The sequence below is a fragment of the Ptychodera flava genome, chromosome 21, assembly GCF_041260155.1.
Source record: "Ptychodera flava strain L36383 chromosome 21, AS_Pfla_20210202, whole genome shotgun sequence".
NCBI lineage: Eukaryota > Metazoa > Hemichordata > Enteropneusta > Ptychoderidae > Ptychodera > Ptychodera flava.
Genome location: NC_091948.1, coordinates 27,920,191 through 27,936,566, shown reverse-complemented (window position 1 = coordinate 27,936,566; position 16,376 = coordinate 27,920,191). Strand labels below are relative to the sequence as shown.

At 34.7% G+C, this 16,376-nt stretch overlaps 1 protein-coding gene across 1 annotated transcript in view; it reads left to right on the top strand.

Moving 5' to 3' along the window:
- Positions 1-16,376, top strand: part of LOC139121900 (semaphorin-2A-like) — a 33,959-nt gene that overhangs the window by 10,101 nt on the left and 7,482 nt on the right. Inside the window, exons 5-15 of the mRNA XM_070687193.1 lie at positions 1,184-1,312; positions 2,163-2,364; positions 2,830-2,972; positions 4,226-4,355; positions 7,180-7,231; positions 7,658-7,802; positions 8,973-9,153; positions 10,050-10,126; positions 10,550-10,740; positions 12,384-12,406; positions 14,424-14,984. Coding sequence (XP_070543294.1) covers positions 1,184-1,312; positions 2,163-2,364; positions 2,830-2,972; positions 4,226-4,355; positions 7,180-7,231; positions 7,658-7,802; positions 8,973-9,153; positions 10,050-10,126; positions 10,550-10,740; positions 12,384-12,406; positions 14,424-14,984 — 1,834 coding nt within the window. The remainder of the gene's footprint in view (positions 1-1,183; positions 1,313-2,162; positions 2,365-2,829; positions 2,973-4,225; positions 4,356-7,179; positions 7,232-7,657; positions 7,803-8,972; positions 9,154-10,049; positions 10,127-10,549; positions 10,741-12,383; positions 12,407-14,423; positions 14,985-16,376) is intronic.

Here is a 16,376-nt window from a genome sequence, read left to right as displayed (position 1 = left end):
GAGTGAAATCATGTTTTAATAAGGAGTTTTGTAATTTTGAGAGTATGTTTGTCACTTTCATACAAACAAGCTTCTTGCAGAAATCACTCATCAATCTTCACTTTGGTAATGGTCATCATCATTATGCTAAAATGACTGTGACTATGTGGAAATAAGACAAATTGAATTACTTTACTTTCTTATTTTTGGTGACAGTTTAATGTATAAATTTAGAGCATAACATTGTGAATTTAGAAGCTTTTGATATAATAAACTGTATTAGGTGTCAAACTTTACAGTAAAACATGTATTAGTTAATAATGCTGTGACGCATTTTTATGATTTGTGCTTCTTTTTAAAGATATTATAAACTTTATAAATATCTGATACAGTTTAAAATTCCAAACTATCTTACTGTATTATCTCCTTAACTTGTCCTAGTCTTGTCTCCTGAGGAGTTCTATTCAACGAAGCCTTTTCATACAAGAATTTCACATAACGTGAAAACGTGAAAGTACATCTTTTAAAGGTCAATAGATGAAAAAGGTCAAATGTCAATTCTAAAGAGAGTCCCAAAATATAATAGGACATTATAGGTGTTCATATTTTGTCCTCAGATTCTGATAGTCTAAAGTGTAGCATGAAAACAGTTTGAGTGGGATGGAGTGTGACCTTGATTGGCAGTTTGCTATCAGCTCCAATTTTGTTGGGTTCCTAGGTTTTGTTACAAGGAAGAATGACAGGGGAAAATTTTGAGAACCTCTGCATGTGTATACTTTATTGTTTGGTATGAAAATACATCTCAGTCATAGATGGGGTCTGCTTCAAATGAACATGCTAATCCAAAATGTGCAAGTGAGCTAAAGAAATTTGAAAATGGTCAAAAATAACAAATTCTGCCATAGATTATCATGGTATCGTATTAACCTAAAATCTTTAAACTCAATCTGTGTTATCCCACCATTGTTAACCCTTTAAGTGCTGTATTTTTCCCACTAGAATTTTAGTTCATTTTACCGATTTTTATAAATTTGTCTGTAATTTTTTTGACAATTTTTGACCAAATGGACATCGTTTTTCATTGCTATTGTTTTTAATAAACCTTTTGGGGAAAATCTGAGAAGCAAAAGCCTGGTATATTTTGTAAGGGCAACAAATATTGACTTTTGCACCCTAAGGGTTAATACGATTGCTATTTTCATAGATCGTTAGAGAGATCGAATGTAGAAATTTCATCAAGGTTGTAATGGATGATCCTAACACAGAAGACAAATTATTGATTTGTGGAACCAATGCACAGTGGTCAAGATGTTACCATTTGAACAAGACTTCAGTGAGTACTATTTAGAAGTAATCTTTTATAACAGTCTGTAGTAAATGGCAATAAAGGTACCAAAGCTGATTAGACTTCATGAGATGATGTAAAACTTGAGAATTAGAGACTATGAATGTGGAAATATAACAGTGAGTTTGTTACATACGCATGTAGAAAGAAATCAAAGGATGTTTTCCTTCTTGAATGTTGTCAACAGTCTCCTGTGGTGATGATTGATACCCGTATCAATTTTGGCACCTGGGTACTGAAGCACATCAGTAGCCTCACTAGGTTACTAACATTATCATCAATGACTGTATAAATGAATGAAAAAATTAAAAAACTTCCTGGAAAATAAATGTCAAAACATTCCAGTAAATTAATGGGATTACACTTGAATGTAACATCTCATTTTTTTGTAGAATGAGAAGTCCGTTGCTACAACAGAAGTTAATAAGTATTAATTGAGCAAAACTATTATCTTACTCTAAACGTGACCAGATATTGTACTTAGATGTAGTTTCCCAGGGACTACTAACTTTGTTTTAAGTGCAATGATAGGACTGGCAAATTTTAGCTGCTAAATATTCCCATTCATGTAATTCTTAATTATTCGCATATTATGTTTTGGTCTGTATTCCTATTTTTTTACCTAACTGTTTTACAAATGGGTCCAGAAAATATTGAATTGCATTTGTAGGTCCAATGAGACAATTTCAATCAGAGTTGATTCAATATTTTTGGAATTCAAGTATGTGATTTTTGTCCAAGGAGTTATAATTTTTCCAAACTACTTTCATCTCTTTGACTTTCTGTCTCATGGTGCAATTAAAGGTAATAATTGTCAATTTTTTCACATTCTTTGAAGCTTGCTCAAGATGATGACGGTTTTCCAGGTTCTTCCAAGTGCCCAAACAAACCAAGCGAGACAGTGACAGCTATGTTTGGACAAGACAATAAACTCTACACAGCTTTAATACGGGATCAAAGTAAACCAGCCGTTGTCAGAAGTCAAAACTCCTTGAGCAGCCCAGAATTGCAGACAGAGGATGACTCTAAGTGGCTAAAAGGTATTGACAATGGCATAGTCAGATTGTAATTGTGGCCAAATTATTGGTAACATAGAATGATATTATCCGATGTTTCACTTGCACCACCACAAAAGTTCAATACTTTCATCATTTCTAAAGCTGTATACCTTGGAATTATGATTTAAGGTTGCGAATTTGGTTGACATGTGCCAATACCATTACAGTGTTTCACAATGAGGTTTTTCCCTCCCTTGCCAATATGGCATAGTCATTTGTTAGTTGAAATGTTCTTGCCTTGCATAAAGAAGAAAGACAAAGTGATGAGCTTAAATTTGCTAATCAACCCTACATTACTACAATATCCTATTCTTCAAAATAAGTTCATATTGTGATATCGTATAAGCAAATCACACTTTTGCTGTTATTATGCCTGACAAAATAACATAAAATTATGATACATACACATATGAGAATTCAGTTGAATGAATTTGTTATTTTTTACAGAGTCAGAATTTATCTCTTCACATTCTGTGATCAGAGATGACGGATTGGAAGAAGTCCTTTTTTTCTTCAGGGAAACTGCCAACGAGAATGAAAATCAATATCCCCAAGAATTAACGTACTCCAGGGTTGCAAAAGTCTGTGAGGTGAGATCGCTGCATCTAAAAAAATGTTTGTATTTAACTTATTTGCCTACTTTGTGTTCATCAAAATAGACTCTTGACACAGAGTTATTTTAGAGCATTAATGTATTACGCACTCGCTTCCCTGATAGTTGAAACAACCTAATACCATCATAATTTTTAATTTCAATGATATTAACAGAAATTAATTTGTCAGATACCTAGCAAAACCTTTCTTAAGGAAAATCGTACAAGATCAACTCTTTTGTATTGATCAAATGCGTTAGAAAAATACCTTTTCTGCATTGTAATTTCAAAAATTAATACTCAAAGTATACAATGACATGCAATGATATTAAATTGATCAAAATGTCCAATTTAGCCAGTTGTCATCTTGTGTATGCTTGTTATTTTTTTTTTACCCAGTCGACAATATACAGCTGTAATTTTCACTTTCAAATGATAATTGGTACAACAGTGGGGTAATGATACTCAGTTAGTCTTTAGTACTTGGCTAAAATAGTATTTTAGTTCTATTACAAATAACTATGATTATCATTCTAATGTATCTTGTCGACTCATGTAATGCCAAAGCCCAAAAAGTGAGTTCATTAGTACAAACAATTATACAACAAAAGTGGGTACACCCAGCACTGGTTAAATGTCCCTTAAGTGTACATTATTATCTGATGAATAAAATCTGGTGTACAATTAGGCGCCAGGATTAAATATTTGTAGGTTTTAAGTATGTGTCATTAGCAAGGCAGAAGAAACCTGAAAAATTCCATACCTCAACTGTACAGTATATATGGTATGCAATATAGCTCCTTGTCGTTCCCCTATATGGTTATAATGCTTCATACAGTTAACCTTCCCAGGAATGCATGTTAATTGTTGAGCCTGGATATGCTCAATCCAGATTTGGGACACAAAATAGATCGGAGGCGATTGAGGCACTGTGGATCTGATCTGCATGCAACACTGACAATCATGATGATGACATGACTGCTGAAATGTGGCACTAATTGCCATCAAATAAAGAATACAGTTAAAAAATGGTAGCAGAAGGTAATTAGAAAACTAATTAGACGTACTCCTCATGGTCAGAATATTTTTGTCAAGCATAACAGTATAAACAAATTCTACACTATATATAATGTACTCATATCAATAGTACATTTTATGTCAATTTACAGAGAAGGGACACATTATAAAAGTTCAGGTGATCAATGTATGAATTGTTTTCACAACTGTTATATAATTCTTTGCTTGATAAGATTGATAAGGGCGGAAATACCAATGTAATGAGTGGCAGATGGTCCAGCTATCTAAAGGCACGACTGGAATGTTCTGTGACATCGACAAGTGGTGATTTTGATGAGTTTCAACAATTCTATGATATACTCGGTAAGCGAAGAACTGATGTTGAACAAAATTTTGCTCTTTCTTCTTAAACATACTGACCTAAAAATGTAAACGATTTCAGTAAAATGTAAGTATGGAATACATTTATACAGAGTATACTCTATGTAGGATTTGATGCCACACCAAGCAGTTATGAAGTTGAATGTCTTATGTAAACTTCATGTATACTCATATGCCTTCCATAGAGTACTTCTCATGTACACAGAAAATGCACTTGCACATACAACACAGTGGGTAGGAACTGTGTACAGCTTATGGGTGAGTTCTGTACGGACAAAGTAAACTCCCAAGTACGATTTGATGTTACTGAAAATAAACATTGGTACTTGGTACATAATACCTACCCTTATACGTACCTACATGCACCAACATGCACAGGCCCTTTATAAAAAATATAGTACAACATATAAATGTGTTTTTGATAAATGTAAAATCTGAATACTATGCTGTCCTAATTTCCATACAGATGAAGTTCTGATAAGTGATATAGTGGTAAAAAAGAGTAATCGCTTTTTTACAAGGTTTGGTTCTAGTAAATGCCCTCGTTAAGTGGTGCCTGTGCATCACATAATGAGCAGATTGGGAAGGATGGTATAGACTCTTATACTCACGTTAACTACACTAGAGAGCAACCATGATGAACGAACAGGGTCATGGGTAAAACAGATTACATAGTGGTCTACTGTTGGCGCTACAATAGAATAAATGCACTTAAGAATAGTCAAAATATCTGAAATTATGTATGCACTTTTTATGTATACATAAAACATGCAAGATTCTGTCATTACAAATTCTAAGTTGTCTCCAGCTAGTGATTTACTGTGTCATTTCATGTATATGCAAAACAGACATGATTATTATACTAGACTTTCATTGGCTCGTGACATGATTCTGAGTACATTTTATGTGTACATGACATATATTTGTCTCATATAACACAAATATTTGGTGCAACTTCTCCAAAGTCAAGTAGGATTTATGTATACATCAATTGTACACATTTTGCCATAAGTATACCCTCTGTTGGGCTTATGTTTGCTTTAAGGAGACTTTTGAGTACCAAGTTTTGGTAAGGGTTAACAACTGTAAAATCTCAAAAAATGCCCATTTATTTCACAGAATGTCTCTGTGTTTGAGCCGACAGCCCATGCAGCATGTACATTATACATTACTGTACTGAAATACTTGGTATATAATTTGGATTGAATTTTGAATATGTAGTTAATTTCTTTCAGCATTTAGACTGCCAAACCTGACAGTCTGTTTTGCACACACACACACACACACACACACACACACACACCACAATAGTTCAATACTTTCATCATTTCTAAAGCTGTATACCTTGGAATTATGATTTAAGGTTGCGAATTTGGTTGACATGTGCCAATACTATTACAGTGTTTCACAATGAGGTTTTTCCCTCCCTTGCCAATATGGCATAGTCATTTGTTAGTTGAAATGTTCTTGCCTTGCATAAAGAAGAAAGACAAAGTGATGAGCTTAAATTTGTTAATCAACCCTACATTACTACTGTGTAACAATATCCGATTCTTCAAAATAAGTTCATATTGTGATATTGTATAAGCAGATCACATTTTGCTGTTATATATATATATATATATATATATATATATATATATATATATATATATATATATATAATATATAATATACTGCACAGGTGGCACAGGTGGCCTTCACCTTGTTATCCACAAAATAACTGAATCAAGTATAAATGCTGATAAATCCTCTTTACTGATTGCTGATCCCTTTGTTAAAGAATGAGAAAACGGCAGTGGATAGTGCATTGGGCTTATATGAAAGGGATTAAGTTATAATTATATTTCATTGCTATATAGCGATGCAGTGGAGACTGTGTCTATCTCAGTATTGTACGGGTGGAGCAGAATCGAAACCGATCCTGCTCAAACTGACAAGTATGTAACCTGTAAAATTTCAGACACATGGCTTCAAAGTTGTAACACACCTATATTTTACATTTCTGAAGTTAATTTGGATGCATTACAAACAAAGTCAACTCTAGTCAACATCATATATTACAGCCTAAACAAGGAACTATATGCCTTAGGGTGTGTGACCATTTGCCCAACACGAGGAGAGCAAAATTAAGTCTTTTGCCTCAAGGGTACACCCCTTGTTTGGGCAATTCTGTTTTATTACATGCCTCGTGACATAATGTTCACCCAAAATGCTAGGATTTGTTTGCAAATAAATGACAAACATATCCTTTTTCATTCTCAGAAGAAAATGCATTAAAAATAAAACTATTTTCATTCTCGAATGGCACATTGATATTTCTATCATTACTTATGCGCCTTTATCGATTATTTATGCATCATTTTCTAAACGAATTTTGCTTTGTACAACATGTCATTTAATACTTTCAAATGCCAAAGTTGTCAAGTTGAAAATAGTTCGTTCACTTTCAGTCAAATGATGACTCTATATGGGGCCCTCAACAACATCAACTTACCATTGAATCCTACGAGTTTGCGACGTTCCATATAAGAGGCATGTAATAATGACTGAGACTGTTCATTGTATATATATATATATATATATATATATATATATACCAGCGACAGTATCTACTTTCTTTCAAATTGATCTAGCAGCTTACAAAAAGCTCTCGTTTAAGGCCTCTATGCAGCAGTTGATGAAAACAGCAGCTAGTCCAAGTAGTACCTTGATAAGCAAGCGTTGAACATCATAGCCTTTCTCAGACAAGATCATGCCATGATTGAGTCATTTTCTCAACAGTGCCAAATTTGTACGTTTTCAGAGGATACAGTGCAAGTTGATGACGTTGTTTATGCTGTGTTTTCTGCAAACAGGTGAGTAAAGTGATTAATACCTCGATCATCTGCATAATAGCTTAGGAGAGTATGTAAGCTGATTTCAAGGATAAGCAAAATTTAAATGTCTTTTTTCCAAATGAAAGAACTTTATTGCCAAACAAAATTGTCATCTTGTTGCACAGTGTATCGAGCGTGGAATATGTAGTTCCCTCGGATATATACAATCAAGTGCAGTGTAATGCTCAATGATCCCTTTATAAGAATAAAATTAATTTCTGACTGCAAACAGATATCTATTTATTCTTGTGCAGTGTAATGCTCAATGATCCCTTTATAAGAATAAAATTAATTTCTGACTGCAAACAGATATCTATTTATTCTTTCTTTGATTAACAAATAGAAGCTCTTCTAATCTTATACAGAGCACAAATGGCAGTGTAAACATGATATATTGCTTTACAGGAATGGTGTTACTATGCCTGCTTTGTGCACCTACAATGTGGGAAACATGTCCAATATATTTGATGATGGTACTTACTGGAATCAAGGGAGTGCCGGACAAGTATGGAAAGAAACGATACCAACTTTGGATCCAAAACCAGGGGAGGTAGGTACTTTATAATCATTCTAACATCTTTTGTTTTAAAATTTGTCAAATCTGAGTTACATTATTAAAAACTAAATTATCGAATAAAGTGTATCTGGAATCCTGTAAAAAAAGCATTGTTTATAAGGAGTAAACAAACAAACCAATTAAAAACCTTTTTTTAAATCACACAGAGATAATGTTTATTTGAAGGATTATATAATGTACCGAAGTAAGACTTTTTGTACTGCATTCCGTATATCTTGTATTCCTTGCTGCCCACACATTTCTTAGGTTTACTATAAAATGCAACGAAGTAAGTTTCTCGGTATGCATACTGCATGCAAGATATCTTTCTTCGTTGCTGTAGGATTACAACAGAAGCAATTTTCATGAAACTATAAAGTATATCAACTTTCTGGAAACAATGAATGATACTGGAGAGGTGTGCCACTTATACACAATATGCATATAAAACATGTTACTTTATAAATGGAGCAGCGTTCAAGCATTTCTGTTCGATGCAAATTTCATAATATGAACTACATTATGATAGAGAAGTCAGAACAGTTCAAACATATGATGGTGTACCTTACCAAAAATACGGCCTGTTAAGTGCACTGCGGGTGCACCTATAACCCACAAACACCCGGAATGCTAGTCAACCCACCCACTACCAACCCAAAACATCCCCAGTTAGGACAACTAAGTTGGTTATTGGTGCACCATGAACACACATCCAGGCCTAGAGGTGTTTGGCGTGCACCTTTGAAAATATCAACACACCTGAAACCTACCACTTTTGGACCTGTTAAATTTTTTTTTCGTTCAATCCCACGCAAAAGAGACCACTTTTGGAACATTCTACCCTATCAAAAACTCACCTATCTCTGACATATAAAAACCCTTATCATACAAATCCACTCAAAAATCCACTCAAAACACAGCTATCTTGGACATAAAAAGTTTTGTGACTCTTACCACACCCAAAACACAGCTACATTAGATTTGGAAAACTTTTTGTCGGCCTTACACACCCAAAACACGTCTATCTCGGACTAAAGCAAGAAAGCTGTACACATAGATCTATCAGTCAGTCCATCCATCCATCGATCAGTCAAGCTATCAAGCAATGTCTGTACAGCAGTCAATGTATACTCAAACTACTTGATGCATCTCTTCTCCATACAGTGTGTTGATAACAGTACAGGTCTACCTGATCTTGTTCTGAATGCATTGAAGGCGCATCCTCTGATGGCAAAATTAATTCCATCTGAGCAGCCTCCTCTGCTAACATCCTTCATCGGTGTCAGATTTACACAGATTGTAAGCACAGAGGTTGGATCAGAACGCATACTGTACATTGGTACAGGTATGTAGTTTTAATTAATAATTCTTGATTTGTTCATATGCTCAAGTGGTAAAGCTATTAGTTAAGCTTCTGATCATGCTTCTTTTCTTTACATTAATTGGCATTTCATCAGTATCCTTACAGTCGCGTTGCACTTTGGTGGCACCTTAGATTAAACACTTTGAGTGTAAGCAAGATATACAACTACCATCCATTCTGCTGATTGCCTCTGGCCTTAGAAATATGCATCATTAATCCAATTTGCACTGCATGGCCAATGAAATGCTCGGCCATTTAGAGGAAGCAGAAACTGTACACTGCTATTTTGGCCCATGAAGTACTTTTCCATGTAGAGGAGACCGAAATTCTGTCTATGTGGTGTCTGTCTATGTGTCTAATTGCACGTCTTTGTGCTGGCATGTGACAATTGGTGTGATGTGAAGAAAATATAGGATCAAACTCAAATCGGATATGTAGAGTCTGTTAAACAAAAGAAGGAAATGAATCATTTGTGGCGAGTTAGGTGATCTGATGAATCATACAAACATGTATATCCAGGAGGTGATATAGCTCGTGTCCAGGCATCACAAAGCAAGTCGCAGATTTGAATGACCTCAAGGGAGGACAACATATTACCAAGCACACGTACTGCCACAGTGGGGATGCACAGCGCAATTGAAGTATCGGGAAGGATATGGCATGAACTGTTGTAATTAAAATGGGTCATAGAGGGACAATGACCTCACCGTAGCACAATTCAGTTTAATACGCAGATCCTGTCAATCATGTACTATATCTAGGGTTTTGCACTTATATGCATTGAATCCCAAGTACTACATGCTCACTGGTACTTTATTGACCACTTGGTTCTTTGATGATGATAATTTATTACTCTTTATTTATTTACCTTTTTAAAGACAGAGGAACCATAATGAAAGTACTGTACAATGATGGAAACCCGTATGTACTAGAAGAAGTGAAAGTGGCTGAGGAGGTCAGTAGATAATTTGAAATCTGTAAAGTATAGTTGTCACTGTCCATAACAAGTTACATTGAATACTGTTGGTCCAATTCACCTGAGTGGCATCTGTCAAAATCACAATCACCAGTTTTTGATTTAAACCCACACATTGGCAATATCATTTTCTCATCTTTGGCTTTATCTCCATATTTGACAATTTCAAACGCTGATGATATCTGTGAGTGATAATCGTTGATTGGATTTCTGAGGTTCAGTTTTTACAATTATGTTCATTACTATTGATATTGTGATATGAATACCATAATCCTGGCTCATACAAGCTTCTAAGTGTCTTTCACATTAGTGCCTGTGCCAACCCTTCACTAACAGCTACAAATGTGAAAAATAGTAAAGTATTGATTGACAAAGAAAATTAATTTTTATCGCTTTCTTCAGAATTCTAGTGTGCCAATGGTAATGGCAAAGTCAGACAACGACACATCTCTGTACATTGGCTTTGATGACAAAGTAGTCCAAGTACCCATGTATCAGTGTCATAGATACACTGATTGCAGTCAGTGTAATGGTGCTGGAGATCCACACTGTGCTTGGAATGAGACTAGTGGACTATGTGTGTTTGACATCAGGTAAGAATAATATCCCACTGAGTTATCTCCCAAATTGGAAAAGGTTAGACATAAAATTTCAATGTGTTCCATCTGTTAAGAAGCATGTATTTTACCATTACGAGAATACTGTAGGGAGTACCAGCATTCATGTTCTACTTTTTTTCTAATCCCCATTTTCTACAAACCAAGGCACGAAATATGCAATCTGCATGTCGCAGACAGGGTTTGGTACCTGAGACAGGTAAAGTTTTAAAAACTGCTAGTCAAAGTGGACAGGCTTATAGTTTCCATTAATGATTATTTTCAGCATGGCAGAGAAATGAATTCACCTTTTTAAAAATTTTTAGATATTAATTTTTTCCATATTTGCCTGATCTGTGCCAACTTATTTATCATTTGTGTTAAACACTGTGATATTCACTGTCATCCTTCAAATGCCTCTCAGGCTGCAATATTGTAATACAGTGTCATACAAAATATCTAATTATCTGGGCTAATAGAACAAATTTTGCTTTATCAATTCATGGCATTGACACATGTAAGTATGTGAAACAACTTTGCACTTGAAAAAATGCTGAGTTTAGATGTGATGCTTTTCTAATATACCGTACACAGGAAGATTTTAGTTTGACCTGTCTATGATAAACAAAGAAATAAACGTGATGTCTTTCTCAAGATCATTGATTGATGCCACGGATGTTGGATCTAGATATAGGACTAATCCATTTTGCAGTTGCTAAAACAAAGAATCAAGCTATAGGATGGATGTTTAACCACGAAGATATTAATGTTAAAATTCAAAATATGTTGCATATCAATAGCACACTTTTTTGAAAGTAATAGTTCTCATCAAAGACGACTATCAACCCTGAAGTTTAATATGGCAGCAATAGTTAACTCAAAGGATGAAGAGAGCATATGTTTTGGTAAAAAACCATGAGTTTTGGTATCAATAATAAACATTTACATAAAAACTTCAAAATATTAAATATGATAATTCTTTTTCTGAAACTAGACTTTATTTCCAACCAATGGCAATTTTGTTTTACAATGTCTGTTTAAATTTTAAAATGGCAAGCATTGGAAGACTGACATTCAAAGAAGTGTTTGAAATCATGATAAGCAAAGTTAAAGTGACTCTAAACTCCTAATTAAGGCCTTAATGGCCAAATGAAAATGTTATTTTATTTGATACTGTTTCAAATATAAATATGAAAATTTCACACAATTCGATCCAACTAGAGTGTAATGATAATCTTTTGAAATGTTGAAATTTGGAGAAAAAGTAGCCTGGACATTGGGTTATTATAGTACTTTTGCATAACGTTACCCTTCTTTTTCTCACAAAACTTACAACTGCTTGTCATGCGAAAATGCAAACTCTACCAATATTCCAATCATCGGTTAACAAATTAATAACAATTAAATGACTGTGTACAAAAAAATCAATGGGTAACATGCAGTGGCTCCTCAATAGAAAATCCACATATGATCAACTAATTATCTATCACATATTTGACTGAACATTTGAAATGACATTGTATATTGTTGTACATTGTTAATGTTGTAATTATATGTTGTGTGTGGCAACCAGTTGCTTTAACAGATTTACAGTTGTCATTAAAGCATTTCTTTCCTCTACCATCATTCCTGAATTGCAGTCCTAAATCAAGTTGCCCAACAGGTAAGCTTGTTGTTACTCACATATGTCGTCAATAATCATGCCATTTAGAAAATACATGACTTTATCTATCATTATTTTTTCCTCATAAGGGAGAAATTCCTCCTCTGCTTGAAATGCTATTGGTGTAGCTTGGTTCTGATAGATGGAGACCACTAAAAATTATGCAAATTTAAGTTATACAAATTCATTACGGGTATTAGCAAATTAAGGTTTGGCCAAGAAAAATGAATAAATAAATTGAGCTGTTGGGTAGGTAGGTCGGCACGGATTTTTTTCCAAAATATTTTTATTTTTGACTATGTATTTTTAGGACTTTAGGGCGATCAAACACTGCCCACAACATTTCCAGAAAAACGTATCATACATATAAAAGGAATAAAGACATAAAAGACGTCCTCGTTCAAGCAAAAACCAAATGCCAGATAATGAATGCGTGATTTTATAGGGTTTTTTCTTTCTTTCTTTCTTTCTTTCTTTTACTTTTGTGTTTACGTAGCTTGAAAAAGTTTAGGGTCGGCAGGTAAAAAATAGGGTTGGTCTGGTTGTCGGAACAGCACAATTTTTTTTCTCGGCCTTATGATGTTGATCAAACATCAAATTAAAGATGGTTTGCACATGATGTTCTTGTTATAATCCTAGCTGGTGACAATCACATTTAAATGTGTTTGTTATGCTGGAGCAGTAACCAACCAATTCAAATAACTTTCATTTATGTCCAAAAAATTTGACCCTTTGACAAACTTCACATTCATGTCCAATAATAAACATCAGGAGGTACAAAGGACGTCGGCGCCCCCGGGCCCCATGTTTAGCTTTGTTTTTGACGTGGACTTTTTTGTGCAGGCCTTGGAACCATTACAACTCGTTATGTGTCGGGCAGACTACAAAGCTTATAAACGGAGTAAGGTAGGGGCATTTTTCATCACATAAAACATATGGCTGCCTTATATAGAGGGAAAATTCTCTATATGGGTTTGCTTTAGCTGAAGAAAATATTGGCTTTGAGTGTTTTGTCAGAAGTGTTATTCACAGAAATTAAATTAGCTTGTTATATTCAATACACTGTCCTAATTAGGTAGGGATATATATCTCGATTGACTTGATCAAAGTGACAAAACTTGCTATTAACAGTAAAGGTGCTATGATATAATGGCAATGAAAGGCATTTTGTTTTTTTAAATCAGACAACTCCTTTTTTACACATTTTCTGATCCTTACCAATTGCAATTCGTGACATTTAACAGGAAGGACTTTGAAGGAAGTTGGGAAAAGCTACATGTATATTGATGAGACACGTTTATTGTAACGGTGAAAGACATTTTGCATTTCGGCTAGTTGTAATTTGCATGTTCAGTTAGCTTTCACAATTTTTACATATCATTTTGAAGGACTTTACTAAAGCCAATCAAACTTGCTACATAAAATGATGATGCAATGATAATAACAGAAGTAGAAGAAATTTATCATATCATTTCATTTCAGCTATTTATTAGTTTGCAAATTAAAAACGTTCTGTTTACATTAAAGATGAAGAATAGTGCTTGTGATGTTGATTATAATATTAATGAAATTACAAACTCATGGCTCTAATGTCAGTAAACATTGTCAATTCACAGACAATTGCAACATATACTTGAAACAAATGAGCATTTTCAGTAAATATCTGGTCGTTGAATGTGATAGGATAAAGAAATTCAGCAGATTGCAAGATAATACATGAGATCCATGCTTTCTTTTCTGGGATTTCTTTTTTCTGTGTGTAAAATGTGGCCCATCACCCAGGATAAATACAAATAATTACATAATCATTTGTACATGCAGTAAAAAGTTCCTGTCCAGGTGGAAATAAACTCTTTACTCTGTCGTGTTAGTCCCAGTATACAACCTTTTCACAGACAATTTATCATAGGAAAACATCTGGTCTAGTACTCTTAGCCAACCCATATGACTAATTTTCAATTTTATAATCACTTTTTTCTGAACGTCTGACCGAAAAATGATTATCATATTACCTAAGGTCTGCAACCAGTACATAAACAAGTTCAACAAAATCAAAGAGTCATTGTGACATGTGCCGTCCGAAATGTGGAATGGACAGTGAATTCAGCCAGCATCCATGCAGATGGTTTGAAGTACATCAATTTGGATGGAACAGGACTTGTAATCACTAACTTTCAAGAATCAGATGCTGGTCTCTATGAAGCAAAGCGTCCTGGTAAGAATGATGTCATCCGTTCCATTGATTTATGGGTTACACAATCTGACGGAGCACTGGAGTTCCTTGCACCAAAGCTTGAAGATCAAAACAAAGCAACCTGCCAAGGAAGAGTTGTCAACCTTTTCTGCAATGCAGATGGACCAGTGGATGGTTTCACAATAACGTGGAGAAAGCCAGATGGCTCGGCGGTCACCAACGAATCAAGAGTGCAGTGGGCAAATGAGGTAAAGTGTGATAATTCTCGGAGAGGAGTCAGCTGGCTTGCAGTTGAAGTTAGTGCAAACTCAACTGGAAGTTACACCTGTGACATCAGTGATGGAGTTACAGCCAAGACATCTGCAGCAGAGGTGTCTCTTCAAAGTGAGTACCCATCGTTTCATGTTTGTCTGAATGAAATAATCGCAATCATACCAATCCATAATCCAATAACACTAGGTCAAAATTTGTAAGACAATAGTTGTAAACATAGACACAAAGCAGCACAGAACAGACAGTAAATAGACGGTACACAAACAAAGTCAAATTCATGAAAGAAAGATATATGGACCTCTGGCCAAAAGACCAAGAAGTGATGTCAGGTGTTTCGAAAATAGTAAGCGCATCCTGCCCCACATGTGGCACCCGCCATATATCAATCTGTAAGTCAGATAGGTAGTGGTCACTAACTAAGGCCCCATGTCACCGATGCCATCAGTGATCATTTGTCGAAGAGAGATATGGTATTTATCAACCAGCTTGCGATACCTGCCAAAAAAGCGTTTGAATGTAGAGACAAGTCTTGCTATGGTGTAACCTTGATTTAACAGTTTGAAAGAGAGATGGCCATGTCTCTCTACAAAATCACCATATGAACTGCATGCTCTTGCATATCGAATAAGCTGGGAAATGTATACCCAATAAGCTGGTGAGAGTGGATTATTACTGATGAGGTGTGGAAAATTAATCATACTAAAGTTGAAATCATCTCTCTTGTCATATAGCCTAGTAGAAAGGTGACCATTAGAGTCAAATTCAAGTAAAATGTCGTCCTGATATGAAGCAGAAGAGGCCCTTTCTGTAGTTTCTTTAATCTCCGATTCTGGAGGATAAATCATAGCGAGATAGTCACTGAATTCAGAGTTATTCATTGAAATAACATCGTCTATGTATCTAAATTTAAGGTTGAAAGTACGAGCTACAGAGACCTTTTTCTGCTTGATAAGGTTCTGGATAAATTCTGCCTCGTATGAGAACAGAAGTGATAAACAGGGTTTCTCTTCTGAGTAAGTTTTTTAGCTACGCTGTCAACGAAGAAAAGCTTATTGTCAACTTTTACATTCCAAGCTTCTTCAAAGCGGTCAGTCCGATTCCTTTAATATTAGGAGGACAGGTCCCCACGGATAACCTCAATCAATTTTTTTTAAAAAATGTGATGGTAGGTATAAATATGAAAATTTGTATTTTTGATGACAATTTTCCTATTTTTGGGCAAAAATCATCATCCTCAACGGCTGACCTGACAGCTTACATATTTGGTCTACATGTCCGTAGGGATAACCTTATATAGATTTTTCAAATTGTGATGAAATATGAAAATTTGTATTTTAAGACAATTTTTGCAATTTTTGGTAAAACAAATCTTCAAAAATCCTCTTCAAAACTGCTGGTCGGAGAGTTTTGATATTTAGGATATACGTCAGTATGGATGGCGTATTTAAGATTTATTCAAATTGTTCAGAAGTATGCAAATTTGTATTTTAGGGGATTTTTTGT